This window comes from Betta splendens, chromosome 24 (genome assembly GCF_900634795.4).
Source record: "Betta splendens chromosome 24, fBetSpl5.4, whole genome shotgun sequence".
Classification (NCBI taxonomy): Eukaryota; Metazoa; Chordata; class Actinopteri; order Anabantiformes; family Osphronemidae; genus Betta; species Betta splendens.
In genome coordinates, this window is record NC_040901.2 from 11714921 (window position 1) to 11730442 (window position 15522).

The 15522-nt window shown below is 45.3% G+C and overlaps 1 protein-coding gene across 2 annotated transcripts in view; it reads right to left on the bottom strand.

The window, feature by feature from the left end:
• Window positions 1–14335, bottom strand: part of ncoa1 (nuclear receptor coactivator 1) — a 28909-nt gene extending 14574 nt beyond the window's left edge. For both annotated transcript variants that reach the window (XM_029140320.3, XM_029140319.3), the window contains exons 1-5: window positions 13693–14335; window positions 7129–7338; window positions 2427–2532; window positions 473–639; window positions 27–133 (exon numbers count right to left, since the gene is read on the bottom strand). In XM_029140320.3, coding sequence (XP_028996153.1) covers window positions 27–133; window positions 473–639; window positions 2427–2515 — 363 coding nt within the window. In that variant the 5' untranslated portion in view covers window positions 2516–2532; window positions 7129–7338; window positions 13693–14335. The remainder of the gene's footprint in view (window positions 1–26; window positions 134–472; window positions 640–2426; window positions 2533–7128; window positions 7339–13692) is intronic.
• Between the last annotated feature and the right edge of the window lie 1187 nt (window positions 14336–15522).

Consider the following 15522-nt stretch of genomic DNA (forward strand, 5'->3'; position numbering starts at 1 on the left):
TGTGTGTGGGTGAATTGTGTGTTTACCTCTAGCAGCATAGGCCCCAGCGCCGCCTTCTCCACCATTCCCTGGCTGCTGGAGGAGATGTCGCTCTTCTGAACCTCATCGTCTGGAGACAGAAGAGCTGCTTTCTCTGTCAGAAGGGAACAAACGCAATTCAGACACACAAAAGGTTTTAAATCCCATCTCAATTTGTGCAGTGGAGAAAACAACGTTCAGCTTCCACTATGGCATCTGAGGGGAAAACTAAAAAAAAAAGTAACAATAATTTTTCATGTTATCTAGGAGGTGCAGGAACACGGACATATACATATGTATATTAACACAGCTCGAGAGCTCACACCTCTAGTTTGAGGCACAAAGCCGATATGTAAACCTCAACACAATAACAGGTCCACAGCTGGACTGCTGCAACCATTCATCTACCAAGGTGCCCATTAAAAGAGCTTTCTCGTTGCGGAGTCGCCCTCACCCTGCTCGCGCCGCTTTATCTGCTGGATTTGGTCCACCGTGCTCTTGAGGATGTGACACTTGTCGGGTTTGACACTGAGACTGGCGATGTCGCTCATATTGGATGACAGCAGCTCAGCCAGCTCCTCGATGTAGCGGCACTCCAGCTCCCGTCTCCGCTTCTCGAGGCTGCGGACAAGGAAATTCAAGCATAAAAAACAACTATTATATCAGTTCAGTCAAACAAGCCGCAAATGAAAAGCTGGCATGAATTGGTTTGGTTTATTTGGAGACGCGTAACAACCAGATTTCAGGTCATATTGTTTGTACATTTGAACTGAGGAAAAAGAAGGTGCTCATTGCACAAGTTCTAGTGAAAGTCACTGCATGTCAAAATATCGATATTACCCAATAGCTGCCAGCAAACTGGTGAGTGAGTGACAGAGAGGCAGAAGAGGAGAAAAGGAAGCAGGGGAGATAGTAGAGGGACGTGCTCAGACATGAACCAGTAAAAAACACTTCAGAAAAGTTGGAGACACACACGGAGAACTCAGATCTGAGTGTGTTTCATTCTCCATTATCTGTCAAATTAAAGACGCACTGCATATCTTTGCGTGACGCACACGCGTTAATTAAACGGTGTGAAACTGCTGGCAGATGTATTAGTATTGCGTCACCCACGTGCGTAAGCGTGTGTTATAGTACGATGAATAAAACCAGGAACCAAAGCAATTCCATCGTTTTGTTTTCTACATGAATATTAACAAATACAGAATTTCTAGGTTGATAAAGCACACAGTCATAATCAGTGACGTGACGTCATGATGGAGAGGATGAAAAGTCCTGCGGAGTAATGACCGAGTGGAAGCTGGAAGATGCAGTGACTCCAAGTATTAAAGTTAAAGTAGTGAAGTTTGGCCCTGGAGACAGAGCATCCGCCTCCTCATCCTAACATGACCGTGTGGCCGTATGAATGTGGTGCAGGTCTAATCTAGAGATGCAGGAAGTGTGTGCTTGTGGTTCAACTAGTTAATAAAACACAGCCTCACTGACTTTGCACATGTGCTCGTTTTATCATCTTAGAAATGTTGTGCGTTCTACATTTGGGACTTTCACAACCTTTGTGCAGAAACCCAGGAAACTGAAAATAGCTCTCGCCAATGTAATAATACACCTAGTTATACTGATCACAGGAGTGAATAAAACTGAAACTTGTTTCTTTAGGAACAGGTGTTTTAAATGATCACTTGTCAGAGTCAATAAATGTGAACTTTATTTATTTATTTTTTATATATAGAGTATATGAATATACTGCAGCGTTTTCATCCAGCCTGCAACTTATCTCTGAACGTGTCTCTTCAGACTCTTTTTACAGTCTTATTTTGAGGCCGATTCCAATAATATACTTTCAGACTGACAAGTTACAGTAAGGTATGTGGTAAACATGGCCAAAAAAAAAAAAAAAAGGAAAAGAGAGAAATGTGTGCATGCAGTACGCGAGTGTGTGTGAGTGAGACGACAACAGAAAAGTAGGTCAGTGCATTGGCCAGCTAGAACACACAGGCGTGGTGACCGAGGGAGGGAGGGGTGGGTGAGGAGGGGGAGGACGCTGCTGCTGAAGCGCAGGTCTGTGGCTGCATGCAGTCGCCGTAGAAATGCTAGCTGGGCCGTTACATCAGCTTACATCAGCTACTGCCCCCTATATCCTCACACTGAGTACATTCCCCCTTTAACCCCTTCCTGCCTGCTGTAAACTCTGACCTTTAGCTGTATCTGTGCCCAACAGTGAGCCATGGGCAAAACGCTGCGACCCTCAAAGAGTCAGTTCACCTGGGAAAGGCCGCGTTTAACCATTACTTTATAAGAAATAATACATGTCATGTGCGTTTGTGTCTCCTGCTGCTCGCGCTAGCTTCATTCCTACTGTAACGTGTTGTTCAGGGCTGTGGACCAAACAAACCCAGCAGGTGCTTCACCTTTGGCCCGATGTGTCGCACGGCGAGCCCTTCCTCTTGCGCGACTCAGGCGCAGCAGGGTCCAGAGGGCTTTCCCCCACTGCACTCATGTTCAGTTCCAACTGACCTGCGGAGGAGGCAAACACACGCACAAGCAACAGTGAGCAACAAAGTCCAGACACAATTTCATTTACACGTTTCCCACTAAATGGACATGAGCCTGATCTTTGTCTTTACAAAGTCTTTAGTCTGTGTTGCCTTTACTCACGCTTGCTTTATCAGAACAGTCGTCATGGCAACAGAAAACGCTGCGTATAGGGGCATGGTTAATAGAATTAACGGGCTGCTACCTGATGCAAAAGTCAAATATTAACGTCAAGGCCTTCTGATGCCGTCGGATATTGGATTTAAGTCGATCATAATCACACGTAGCTCAGGGTTCATCACGCTGAACCTTTCTGCAACTTTTCAATAGATATAGATATAGAACTTATTTCACAGGCCAATGAAAACCAGAAGATATTATGCTTTATATTATAAATACTTATATAAATCACTACCATTTTTCTGATTTTGTCTGAAAGAACTTGAGACAAAACTGCTGTAGACTGTACACATTCTGTACATTGGACAGGCGATGGACTCGAATGACACGCACGCACGCGAAATATTTTAAATGCATAGGCGGGTCGAAAAACAGGCCGCCGTTCACATCATGCTGGAGGCCGCTGCAAGGCTGCGCCGCTCGCAAGACGCTAATCCTTCCTGACTAGGCTTGTTTACTTTTCATCTCAAATTACCCCTCTCCTCCTTGGCCTTCCTTGTGTTGCTAACACACAGCACTTAAAAAAGATCTATCGGCCACAGAGAAAAATGAGATCTCCGCTGCACATTAGCACTCGATGAAAATATAAATTAGCCCTGCTTTTCAGAGACAGGAGTTCTAAACATACAGAAATGATAACTGGAGCTGTTCCTAGCATAAAGGCAAATATATGCACATAATGAAAAGAGGCCATTCTGATGTTCCTGGAGAGTCCTGATTCTCTGTTTTATGGACAACAGATCCTCCCAGCTTTGCTTCAACAGCGCCGTCAATGCCGCGTCCAAGATGAGACGAACCAGCGGAAGATGCTCAGTGTCTCAAACAGACAAGCGTAATGCCCCTTGATCTGCTTCATACAGAGTTCCCTGCTCTGCTGTGTGAACTGAGGGTTCTCCACACTAGCGGGAGCGTATGTGCTAGAGAATGTGTTCTGGCAAAAATATGGATGAAGACAGATTCTATCTACGGCGACAGTTTGGCTGCCCTTCGCACATTTGGCTTGTACGCCTGACATTTTCCCCTGAATTATAATAGGAAAGTTTTTCTCAACCAAATAACTTAACTATCATTTATACTCACTTATACTATTCTCAGTTCCCTTTCCATCCCATTTAGCAGTCAGTCAAAACCTTTGTAGCACATGCTGTTCCTCAAACAAACAATAACAGAACATGTAATTTCATCGATGCAGCAAAACTGAACGGTGAACGGGAGGCTTGTGTTTAGACTTCCGCTGCATCATATCTTTGTTAGCATCTTGCATCTGTCGCACAGGAAACTCTGACCTGAAAGAAATATGTGCAAGAGTGTAAACAAAACTATAGTCAGCGTTTGTTAAACCGCAAAATGACTGTGGCCTTTTAGTTTAGCGTCACTGATTTAGACAATGAAGCGTCGTTCGTCCACGAGACTCAACTTTGCCATCACTAGAGTGTAGCAAAGAGCAACGAACAACAACTGAGACGAAGCGTCAGGATTCCTGCTGCTTCCGTCCCGTCAGGCTTCAACATAAACACAGGCCTCTATACGTGCTCTTGTTTACGGAGCCCACGCTGAGCCCCTCGGTGGCCGCTCTATTCACACGTTTCACCGGCGACATTCACACCGTCTCAACAGTCAGATTAAATGTTACAGCTGTTTGCAGACTCTCGTCTCTCGTCGTTCAGATTTGTTTAACTCTTCTCGCAGAAAAGACTCAAACCAGAACCGGTATTACTATTTTACATCTGCATCCTTGAATGTGGTTGCTGTGGAAACACACTCAAGTATTCCATGATGGTTAGTGATAAGAGATAGAGGTTTGAGCTTCTCCCGTAAGGAGACAGCAGCATGTAGACAATGCTGTTAAGGCCACATAAGTAACCAGAGAGTTAGCGGCATTTAATAGCAGCTTTAGAGCCCACTGGGACCCGTTTACACTACCAACATTAATAAAGATGAGGAGCCAGTAACAGCTCTACCGTTAAACACACCGTTAAAAACACCAGAATCCTGTTGTTACAATTTACACCCAGTTAGGTGTGAACTTTCACATACGCATGAACAATTGCAGGGTTTGGCAACTCACGTACAGACAAACACAACTGGGCTGGAGTCCGGAGGCAGATCATGGTAAAACACCGGCTGCGGATGTGAAGTTAGATTATTTCTCCTGCATCCAGTGTCCAGCCACTTATTGTGTGAGCTGAAAAGCACATATTTATTGGTAAATCCTAGAAAACAAAAACTGTTTTAACTTTGTTGCATAACTTTCTCTTGTGTTCGTGCCCTTAGCCGATTCCTTTGAATGACAGCTCTACAGCCATGCACAGCATGAACCACAGCACGGCCCTATTTACTGATGGCATTTATCCTGTAGTGTGCCCTAACTAAACATCAGCCTGTGTTACATGTGACTGAGGAGGGGGTCGCGCGAGCGCAGCCGCTGGCCACAAAACGCAGAAACAGGTAGGAGACGAAGACGCGCAGCCCACGAAGCACAGCCCGTCCGGTTCACACACCTGTAAGCTCAGGCCGCCCCCTGCTGACCTCACCCTCCTCCCGGTGACGTACGCTTTAGGATCACGCCTTCAGTCGCCAAAGAGGTAGAAGAAAAAGCAGCAGCGCCAGAAGAGCAGAGCCAGACCTCTGAGAGACGCCGTCCAACGCCTCCACAAGCTCTCCATCACAACTGCCTGTCGTCTCAGTGCCTTTATGTTTGCCTTCCTCCTCTCAAAGCGGTCTCTTCCTTCGGGTACTCATTCCACAAGCTACTGATCACTTACACATACACACTCCCCTTACTCAACAACAGCTACGACTTGTGGGGGGAGTGAGGAAGAGACCACCAGACAGAGAGTGGGGACTTAAGGACGCAGATGAACAGGGGGAGGTGGACGGACGGACACAATTATTATTATCCTCCCATGTACACATATACATGAGCTTAACGCCGAGGCTTTGGAGACTTCACTCTGTCAGTGTGAGAATTTATGAAAGGATTAGTCATTAAGAATCCATAGTATGGTGATTTGTTTGACCAAATCAATAAAAGAAAAAAAAAAACAATCAAGAAAATAATTACCAGTAATACAAAAAAAGGTCAGTGACTCATTATCTTGTTTTGCTTTCTGCGTATACGAAACAGTGAAGATGCAGATAACTAACGCCTACAAATAATGCTTCTTCACTTCCCCAGACACACAATGGACCGTTCACTGGATAAACAAGAAGATGCCAACTAAAGGAGACAGAAGATAATATGCTGTTACGCTGATCAGCTCAGCTTCGCGGTTACTTGTACTTACACTAATTAAGAGTCTTGCATTTACCCAAACTTTACTGTCTACATGGACCTCACAGAGCTGAAGCTGATGGAGGGACCACCCCTCTCTGCTCCACTGACTTGGTTCAGCCCATGAGAAGCTGCTCAGTCACTGTTGCTAAGGTCCACCCTTTTGAAAATAGGACATGAGCAGAAAATGTATACAGCTTCAGTCAGCTATAGAAAAATGCACCGACTCCAGGAGATGCACTAAAATCCTATAAACAGGGAAAACAGTGACACGTCAGACCCACACTCCACATTCACTTCACCTATGATCAAACAAACAAAGACGGATTCCGCCGTTAGTTTAAACCACTACAGACTGGCAAGGAACCACACGCACCATTAAATTCACCGGCGCACACATTTCAAAGGTAGTAATTACAATAATAGTCAGCGACACTCTTCCTTTAGACAGCAGCAGTTTACATTAATTTTATAGACAGCAGCGGTTTTACTTCATAAAAAGAAATGTCAGCATGCATAATTTATCAAAACTCCATTGATTAAATGGCATTTGAAAAATCTTTCTTTTGGAGACCGGAGAGTTTCGGCTAGTGTCACAATAAACAGGTTTTTCAGCTCTGTCTGACTTGAACGTAGTCTTGGAAATGATCTGCCGTGGTTTCTATGAGCACTACAGACAAGAAAAAGCAGGAAACAGGCGTTTACTGCAGCTTTGTAACCCACTGCATGACCAAAGTTTGTTTAATCTCATCCAGCGTGTGCAGTGTTTTCGCTGCTGTTGCACTCAGAGGCAGAGATATATGATATTAAAAAAAACACACATTTCTTTGCATCAGCAATTTACCAACTGCTTCATCTCTACACATGATCCACCATAGTGAATTATGCATCTCCAAGAAAACATTGACAGAAAACAACAGCTACCTGGAAAATCTTACAACTGCATGGAAACTGGTCTGACATCATGCGTGTGCAGTCTGATTTGTGCTGGATGTTTTTCAGCACATAAACCAACAGCGTGGCCCTTCAAACTGAGATCCTTCTCTGGCACTGTTCAAAAAAAGCTGATCGGGCCACGGCACACGCGGGTCTCACACAATGCTGAGCAGTCACACTGCACTTACTTGATCTAGGGCTCTAGTGGGAAAGTCATGTGGTGGCTGTGGTGGCCTCGTCCAGGGCTCAGAGCACAGATAGGGGGAGGAAGGGGAGGCTGGGCTTCAAAGCAGTGGTGGCTGAGCTGCTCAGAGCTGAGATGAGGGAGCGGCGATGCTGAGGTTATAGCTCCACGACTGCACCATCCCAGGTGCAGGGAGAAGCCCGGTGGCCTCTGACTGGAAGAGAGAGCAGACGAGAGGTGCATGAGTCAAAGGTTTTGTCTCACTGCAGGCAACCTGCATATGTACTGGATATGAAGAGTCGAGCAGATACTGGCTCTTATCATCTTAGGTGATGAAGATGGAGTAAATGACTGACTGAACACACCTAGTCCAGGTAATGAGCAGTAAATAATGTAGCTAAAGCCTGAAAACAAGCCAAGTAAATTACCAACGTTGCTGGTATCACATCAGTCTTCTAAAAGTCTGCTTCACTGCCACGCATATCACGAGGCATATTAAAAGTGGCTTAGGACAGAAATAAAATTTTATAGCTTCCTGCAGTTCATAAATTGAAGACAGTAAAAATGCAAACATTATAATGTGATTCTCTTCCAATACTCATAATCATTGTTCCCAGCCTCATGTTTTCAGAAGCAGGCTGTAAATGTCCATCTGGTTCTAAATCTACAACGGTTTCAAACCTCGGCTGACGTATAGTTTGACCTCTCTGACAGCGGATCGGCCGCTCACTTTGCAGAAAACGCAGCCATAAGCGCTGCACGTAAGGGTTTCCTGTTGGTGACAGACTATACACATCAATCCCAGCCTAAATCACCACTGCATAATCTGCTCACTAGAGAAGCACACAACACAATAAATTATCACTTTCCTCCTGAGGAGTTCAATGTAAAAGCAGTAGTTTATGTGCTCCTCACGAAATCCCAGTTACTTCCAGTGCTAAATTAGAAAACTTCAATGAATCATTTAGAAACTCAGCGCACACTAAGATTTTGAGCACCGGAGGCATGCGAGGCTCAGATTTCACTGGCTGCACAGACGAGATCAGCAAGCGATCCTTTCACAAATATCTGCCCTGTTTACCAGGCATGGGACGCAAACACCAAGACGGACGTCTGCTCGGGTTACACTCTGAAAAGCATCAATGACATCATACGCATGATTCATCACCTTTGTGGTTCAAACATGCAATAATAAATCAACATGTCAATAAAAATGTTTGGTTGTACTATCATGTTTTGCGCAGCACTTGAAACCGAGGCCTGCTTTCGGACCGGTCTGGTTGTAGGAAACCAGAAATGACTCGCTAACTGCCTTTGAAGTGGGGTTTTACAGTAAACACATTTGCCGTGCTACGGTGCTGTGAGTTGTGCGATTGTGTAGCCGTTTACTGCAATTATCACCAGCAATGTCGCCAAACCTGTTTTTCCTTTCTGCATTATTTACTCATCGAGCGCAGCCAAGAAGCTGTGGTACTGGCACATCCACCTTAGCAGAAAACCACACCTCACTGGCCGGTATACAAGGAAAACGAACAAGAGAGTGAAGGGCCAAGAGAGGAGGAAGGGGAACTCTAGATCCTATAACCGGCTTTAGAACCTTATGAAAATAGAATATAAAGAACACAACAGTCATCCAATATAACAAGTCTGAAGAGTATGAGTAATTCATCCAGGACAGTGGTGGATATCCGTCCTTTTATTGACCATAACCTTGCAACACATAGGCATCAATAATGTTTATTGTATAATTCATAACCAAGGAAATTAGCTTCTTAATTGCATGTTTCCTTTTGAGTTTGCAGCATGATGACAAATGGAATGATACACCATCATCCTTCAGTTATTAGCCTCATTTGCATGACTTTACTCTAGACAAAAGAATCCCACATCAAACAACCGACCAACAGACACGAAACTAAAATACGCTTCCCGTCAGTTCAGACCTGCGGCGTGCGGAAACGGCCACAACACGGAGCCGGCGCATCGAATACGAGACCGCGAGTTGCAGCTGTTTGCACCACATTACCCAGGATGCACGGCGACGGAGCTACAGGTGAACGGCTTTGCAGCAATGACTCTCTGCAAAAGATCAGAAAGCTTATCATCAATGTGACTCAACGTGAACGTTCCCACTTCACAAAAGGTGTCCGTGTGTGTATTACACACATTGCAAAATTGATGGATTCCATTTAGTTAGTTCAGTTACACACATAATCAGTGCATAATGAAGTTTAATGTATGTCTGTGTATAACTTATGTCCCATAACATTATCCTTTATTAGAAACGCCCTCTCCCACACTCGCTCACACTTAACACTTTATCCCCGTACACATCTTTGTTTCTTTCATTCTTTACCTTTCTCTTTTCCTCTATTTCCTCCCAACCCTCACAAATTCTCACAGTCTGCTGCACAAGCATTTTTTTTCAAGGCGAGAATGTAGGCCATCGCTCTGACAGCAGGAAGGCACTGAAGCACCGGCGCTCTGTTTTTCCACCTATTCTGCGTGCTTACAGCTGAAGACAGTGAGCATGTACAGTAGCGCCTTCTCTAAAATCTCCATTCAACGCAGATTTCTGAAAACCCAGAAGAAGCAGACGATTTGGACGCCGACTGTCAGGGACACAACTGTTACGCTCCCTCTCAAGCAGTGGTTGACCATCGATGATGAAACCAAGGGAAGTGTTCACACGTTCACCATTAGGAGAAGGCTGATCAACAATGGTTTAGCTTACGATCGCTCCAGGCCACATGCTACACGGTTCCAGTCAGAGTCCTAATAGGCAGAGGTCTGAATCCTCCATTATAATTAGAAAATGCCAAGGAACTGAGTTTCAACAGAAAATAGTTCACGCAGCACAACCACAAACAAACAAGCTGTTCAAACCAAACATCGCTACAGAAGAAGAAGGCTGAGTCAAAATTCCTGACCTTAATCCTATAGAAATGGTGGGAGGACGCGAAGGAGGCAGTTCATGCCAGGAAGCCAACAAACACCACTGCATGTGTGTGGAGCAGCCTTAAGATATTCAGAGGGACAAACCACAGAATACAGCAGCTCATGCTCCACAGAACAAAGCGAGAACCGATCTGGGCGAGCTCTGCAGCGGCGAGGGCTTCTGCACGTAGTAGTGCACAACATCGGCGCTAACATGGAACCGAAAGCCTTGATTTTATCAACTCCATCTCATCTGTTAACACTAATGCGCCAGGACAATGTAAAGCTCAACCCCCCCCAAACACACAGAGACACACACACACGAGACGAGAAATGTGGACATTACACTTTGATTAAAGGGGAACTGCACAAATAAATTAGATTTTTCATTAACATCCCATAAGTAAACAACCAGCGTGTTGATGAAATGCACAGTTAGCCTGGATTACCCATGTAATTCATATTCACGTCTCCCACCACCAACACTAACACAGAATCTATCCCGTCTTTATTGGATCAGCACGTGGAGAGCGCTTCCTGCCCCGTACGTTGACATTCTTGTGGTATTTTTCAGCCTCGCGACAATTAAAGTACAGTAGCACCGCATCCCAGCGTGCGCGGCCCGCGCTGCCATAGGCCTGTGTGGGAGGCTGTGCTAATTCAAGCAGATGATTGGTCCGGAGCAGCGCAGGCCTGTTTGGAGCATTTGACCCCACGTCATCTTCGGTTCAGGCTCCACCACTTTCGTTTTTATCTCTGCATCTTATAACAACACAGAGCCTCAGTGAGGCTTTACTGTTTATTCACAAATGCTGCATTAGCTAGAATGACATCGATGACTCGATCACGGCACATCTTTACTCAACTGTGACCAGCCTAGTCATTTTAGTGGTTGCACTAAAAATAAGAATGTGAGTGGCCCCAGCGTAAAAGCCGGGGGATCACCAGCTCTACCCTGCTGTGCACTGCGTGATTCTGAGTTTAACATTCACAAGTCTCGAGTCCAATCGCACTTTTCCATCACCGTACATCGCCTACTTGTCTCCCTTTGCTTCATTATCTTCTACAAATATAGAAGTCCGTCATCATACCTGGTTGTCATAGTGACCTCGTGAAATGGTTTAGCGCGGTTGTGAAATGCCAACACATACAGGAAGAACAGAAGACATCAAAGACGACGACTAATTCCGTTTCAGAAGACAAGGACAGTCGTACAATGAAAGGAATCTGAGAGGATGCCAGCGGTTGCTGTAAGAACGTTTATCTTGTAACGTGTGTCAACATTTGGCTTAAACAAATAGGTCATCCAAGAGCTGAAATATGATCAACACAACAGAATACAGATCATTATTTATATAGACTGTGTGTTAAACTCAGTTTGGATTTATAGAACAAAAGACAAATAAACTATGTAGTGATGTCAAACCATGAAAAGAGGTCAACGTTAACTACAAAAGGCAAGAATAAAGAAGGTCCAAAACAATCTATCTATTCAAAGAACCTGGATGTGGGTTTGTCCACGTTTCTGTACTCTGACACTCTGACACCATGTCAGAGTTTGGTATTTACTCAGCCAATTCCAGATTTACAGTAACGTGACAGCAAACACCTGAAGAACCTGCAGGTGACCTGCACCGACGCACCTGACACCCCACCAGCGTTCATGGGCGTCCACAACGGGCCGGGTCTTCCTTTCTGACCCCAACAGAAACTGTCCGTGACTCTTTCCCGGGATTTTCTAAACACTCGGCATGAACACCTAGTGGAGCTCCAGCTGAAGAATGCTGTGACAGTGGCAGGCAGGCTGCAGCAGCGTTGAGCACTAAAATGGCTGCTCATTCTCCATACAGACACAGAGCTCGGCTGAGGGGAGGAGGAGGACTCCCACTCCCAACTATTTGCCTCAAATGTGGCTCATCTTAAGGTGGGCTGAACAGCTTGAGTGAAGGGCTAATAACTGAACCTCCTCAGTAACACACTGGTTATACGCTATAGAAACGCTTACGATACGCGTCCCCCCGGAGCCTACACAAACCCATTAATATGCGTATACTCTCTTCACTTCAAACTACAGTTACATTTTGACAGCAGAGGAAGCGCATGAGCAAATTAATCTACATTTGCATCTTGGGTTGGATTTGGATAAACGTCAAATTCACAATTTGACATTGAAAAACGAGAATTGTGCACGTTACCCCAGCGCTTGTTGTTGAGGCAGGCTGCACTCTACGCCGCGGAGCGGAGGCACAAGTTTTAAGCAAACAGAGCCACTGAGGCCTCCACTGAATTTGGCTCTTATCTGTGCTGCATCTTAGCCTGGAGAGGCCCCATTACAATGCTTTTCCTTACACCATTACAAGCCTGCAGAGCCAATACTACACACGAGAGCACAGCCAAGGAAAACACAGTAGTCTGTGGCGACGTACAGGGAGATAACGCAGTTAAACAACGTAAACAACCTATGATCAGTTATTTTGTAATATTGTCTGTTGCTTTAGACCACGTCAAAATAATACTGGTCCTGGTTAGTTTTCAGAAAGAAAACTGTGATATAAATGTTCTATTAATGAGTCTTCACTGCCAGTTAATTATTTTACTTGATGAGGTTAGTTAATTTCACATACTTTTGTCTTTCTGACATTACAGTGTTATTGATGAATACTGTATGTTACTGAACATTATGTATAAAATTGAATTGACGTTTTCTCAGATGAATAAAATGGACAATTACTTCCACGGTTGATTGACTTATTTACAATTAAAGTTTATTGACAACTATGACTTAAAGCAAATACAAACTTTTTTTCCCTGGGTTTCAAAACCGGTACCTTAGAGCAGAAGGTCTGCAACTAAAACAACAAACAGCAACAACATACTATACTATACAAACGATCTTCTTGAAAACAACTAAAACTTTAGATTAACGGGCAAACTAATTTCTAAAATGACAGAAATGCTTTGACTACAGATGATCATGAAATATAGCATTTTTAAGGGCCGTTTTGTCTTGGAAGAGCATTTGCTTTACCGAGTTGTGACACAAGAAATGGCTGCAAATACTCACTTTTAAACATGGAATATTCATATTAATGATAATTAACTTTTATTTGGATTAACTAACATTAGTTGTTGCGACCCTACTTGTAAAATGAAGCCAAACGAAACTGCACTGTGTTGATTACAACCAGCCAACTTGAACGTGAGCCGCTGTTTGTGGTCCAGCTAAGACCGTTTTAAGCAGGTCAATGAGTGACGTCAACTCGAGCGGACTTGGCCTGTTTTCTTGCGATGAGGTCAAGATGCGCTGTGGCTTTCGCGTTCAGGCCGCAGGTTTCAGGTGAATCGCGCAGGGCAGATCGCAGCGACGCGGCACGGTCGAGCCGCCCGCCTTACGTAAGAGCAGCGCGAGCCGCGTCTCCGCAGGTGCCCCGCGGGGCAAAATGGCCCAGTCAGCTCCGCGTGTTATGTACCGACTCCCAGGAGCGGACCGCTGCTGTTGCAGCGTTGCGTGGCGGAACCAGCCGGGCGTCGGGCGCGTGCGGAGGCCGCGGGGACCCTCGGCCGCTCGTCCGCCTCGGGCTCCGCGTGACACGCTGCGGCGCGCGCGGGGCCGCGTCGCTCGGGTTCTTACCTGTAAACAGCGGTCCTGCCAACGTGGTGCCGCTGGCCGTCGTCACCGCGGGCGCCTCGTTCCCACGCAAACGGCGGCTCGCGCTGCGCGCGGCGCAGGCTAGCAGGCTAACGAGGCGGACCAGCTCAACTTGCTGCCTCGCTGGGGACTCGGATTGTCAGGCGTCGGACTTTTGACGCGCTATTAACGTTACTTTGGCTCGAGTCGTCCGCGGCCGTGTGGGGCCATTATGTTGTAAAAGCCGAGCGGGGGAGGCCCGGGAAGCGGGCAGAAGTTGGACGTTAGCTCGCTCGCTAGCAATTGAACGTCAGCCTGTGTTGACAAACAAGCCTGCGTGGTTAAAATCACACACGGCTTAGAGCTAGCTAATGCCAGGCTGCTAGTGCCGTTAGCTTAGCTGGCTAACCTGCTGGCTAAACCCGAACCTTTTTCCAGAAAATCCCTTTTCGCCACGTCCGACTTGTATCCCATCGGCCGCGGCAAACCGCGAGTAACTCCGGGAATCACTTGTGGGTGTCTTCCGCGTCTCAGCGGCGGCGCGTTTGCGCTCGCGAGCCCAAGTTGTCGCTTCGCTCTCTGTTCTCCGCCATTTCCAATCTCTCAACACAAACAAACAGGGCTGCTCGTGCGCACGGAGCGTGGAGGCGCGTTCACGAGCGGGGCAGAAGCCTCCGCCGCGTTCGTAAAGGAGACACGACTGTTGTTTACAGGTTATTAATGGCGTTATGCGTTTGTGGACAGCGCCCCCGCTAAAAGCAGCGGGTTATAGGCTGATCCCGGCCTGGACGTAACACTAATGGACCCCAGTGGTTACGGATGAATCCACAATGGGACGATTATTGAAACGGCCAAAGAGTCGAAGCTGATGGTGCTGAAATGGAGGTTTCTTGTTATAACGTTAGTAAAATAATTACAGTGATGCCCCACGACTGACGACGCATAAAATGTGCAGATGGAAATAATAAGAAACTCAGCAAAAACATGCAAAAGTACATCAGTGACACATGGACTCAGCAAACAAACCAAAGACACATCAAACACAATACTTTGCATACAATTGAAATGAACCATTTCTCTCCACCGTATAATCACTGTCCATGTTTTACATTAGCTGTGGAAAGTTCATTTCTGCTTTGGAAACATGTTTGGTGCCAGTCGTGCTGCAGAATAAATGACTGATGATCACTGGTTTGATGAATTCGAGGACATTGCAGGGAAGTTTTCATTGGCTGGAATACAGGCCTGGCAGCATAGATGAATGATGTCAAGGTGATGACTCATTAAACCAGGAACTTAAAGCCACGGCGATTATGACTAATTTTTAATTGAGTTTTATTGTCCTCATTTTTATTATCTCATGCCTGAAGTGGGTGGTGGAACCTGAAGGTGAGTCACAACCTGCAGTTTCGTTTCAGACACGCATCTAACTTCAGAGATGGACTTCGTTTAGGTTTATTCAGAGTATGAAGATGTCTTTGGAACATGAAATATAAAACTTTACTTTCAGAGTGTTTGTGAACATTCGTTTGTAAATCAGTCTTCCCATGTGGAGTTTAAAGTATGAGTCAAATCACACAAAAAACTGTAATTCTTCAAGCAAATACTACAAACATGACCTTGTTTTAGCGCTTAGAGCTAGTACATTTTCGTGTCTGATGTAATATTAAAATGTATATCTTTAGAGAGTGGGACAAAGCAAGAAATATGAATATATCATCTTAGCTTTCAACATTTCTGATTAACATATATTAACACATAGTCCTTATAATTGCTTTAGTCACATAAAAGTGAAGAGAAATGCAAGATGAATTTTAAAAGGTGACATTGCTT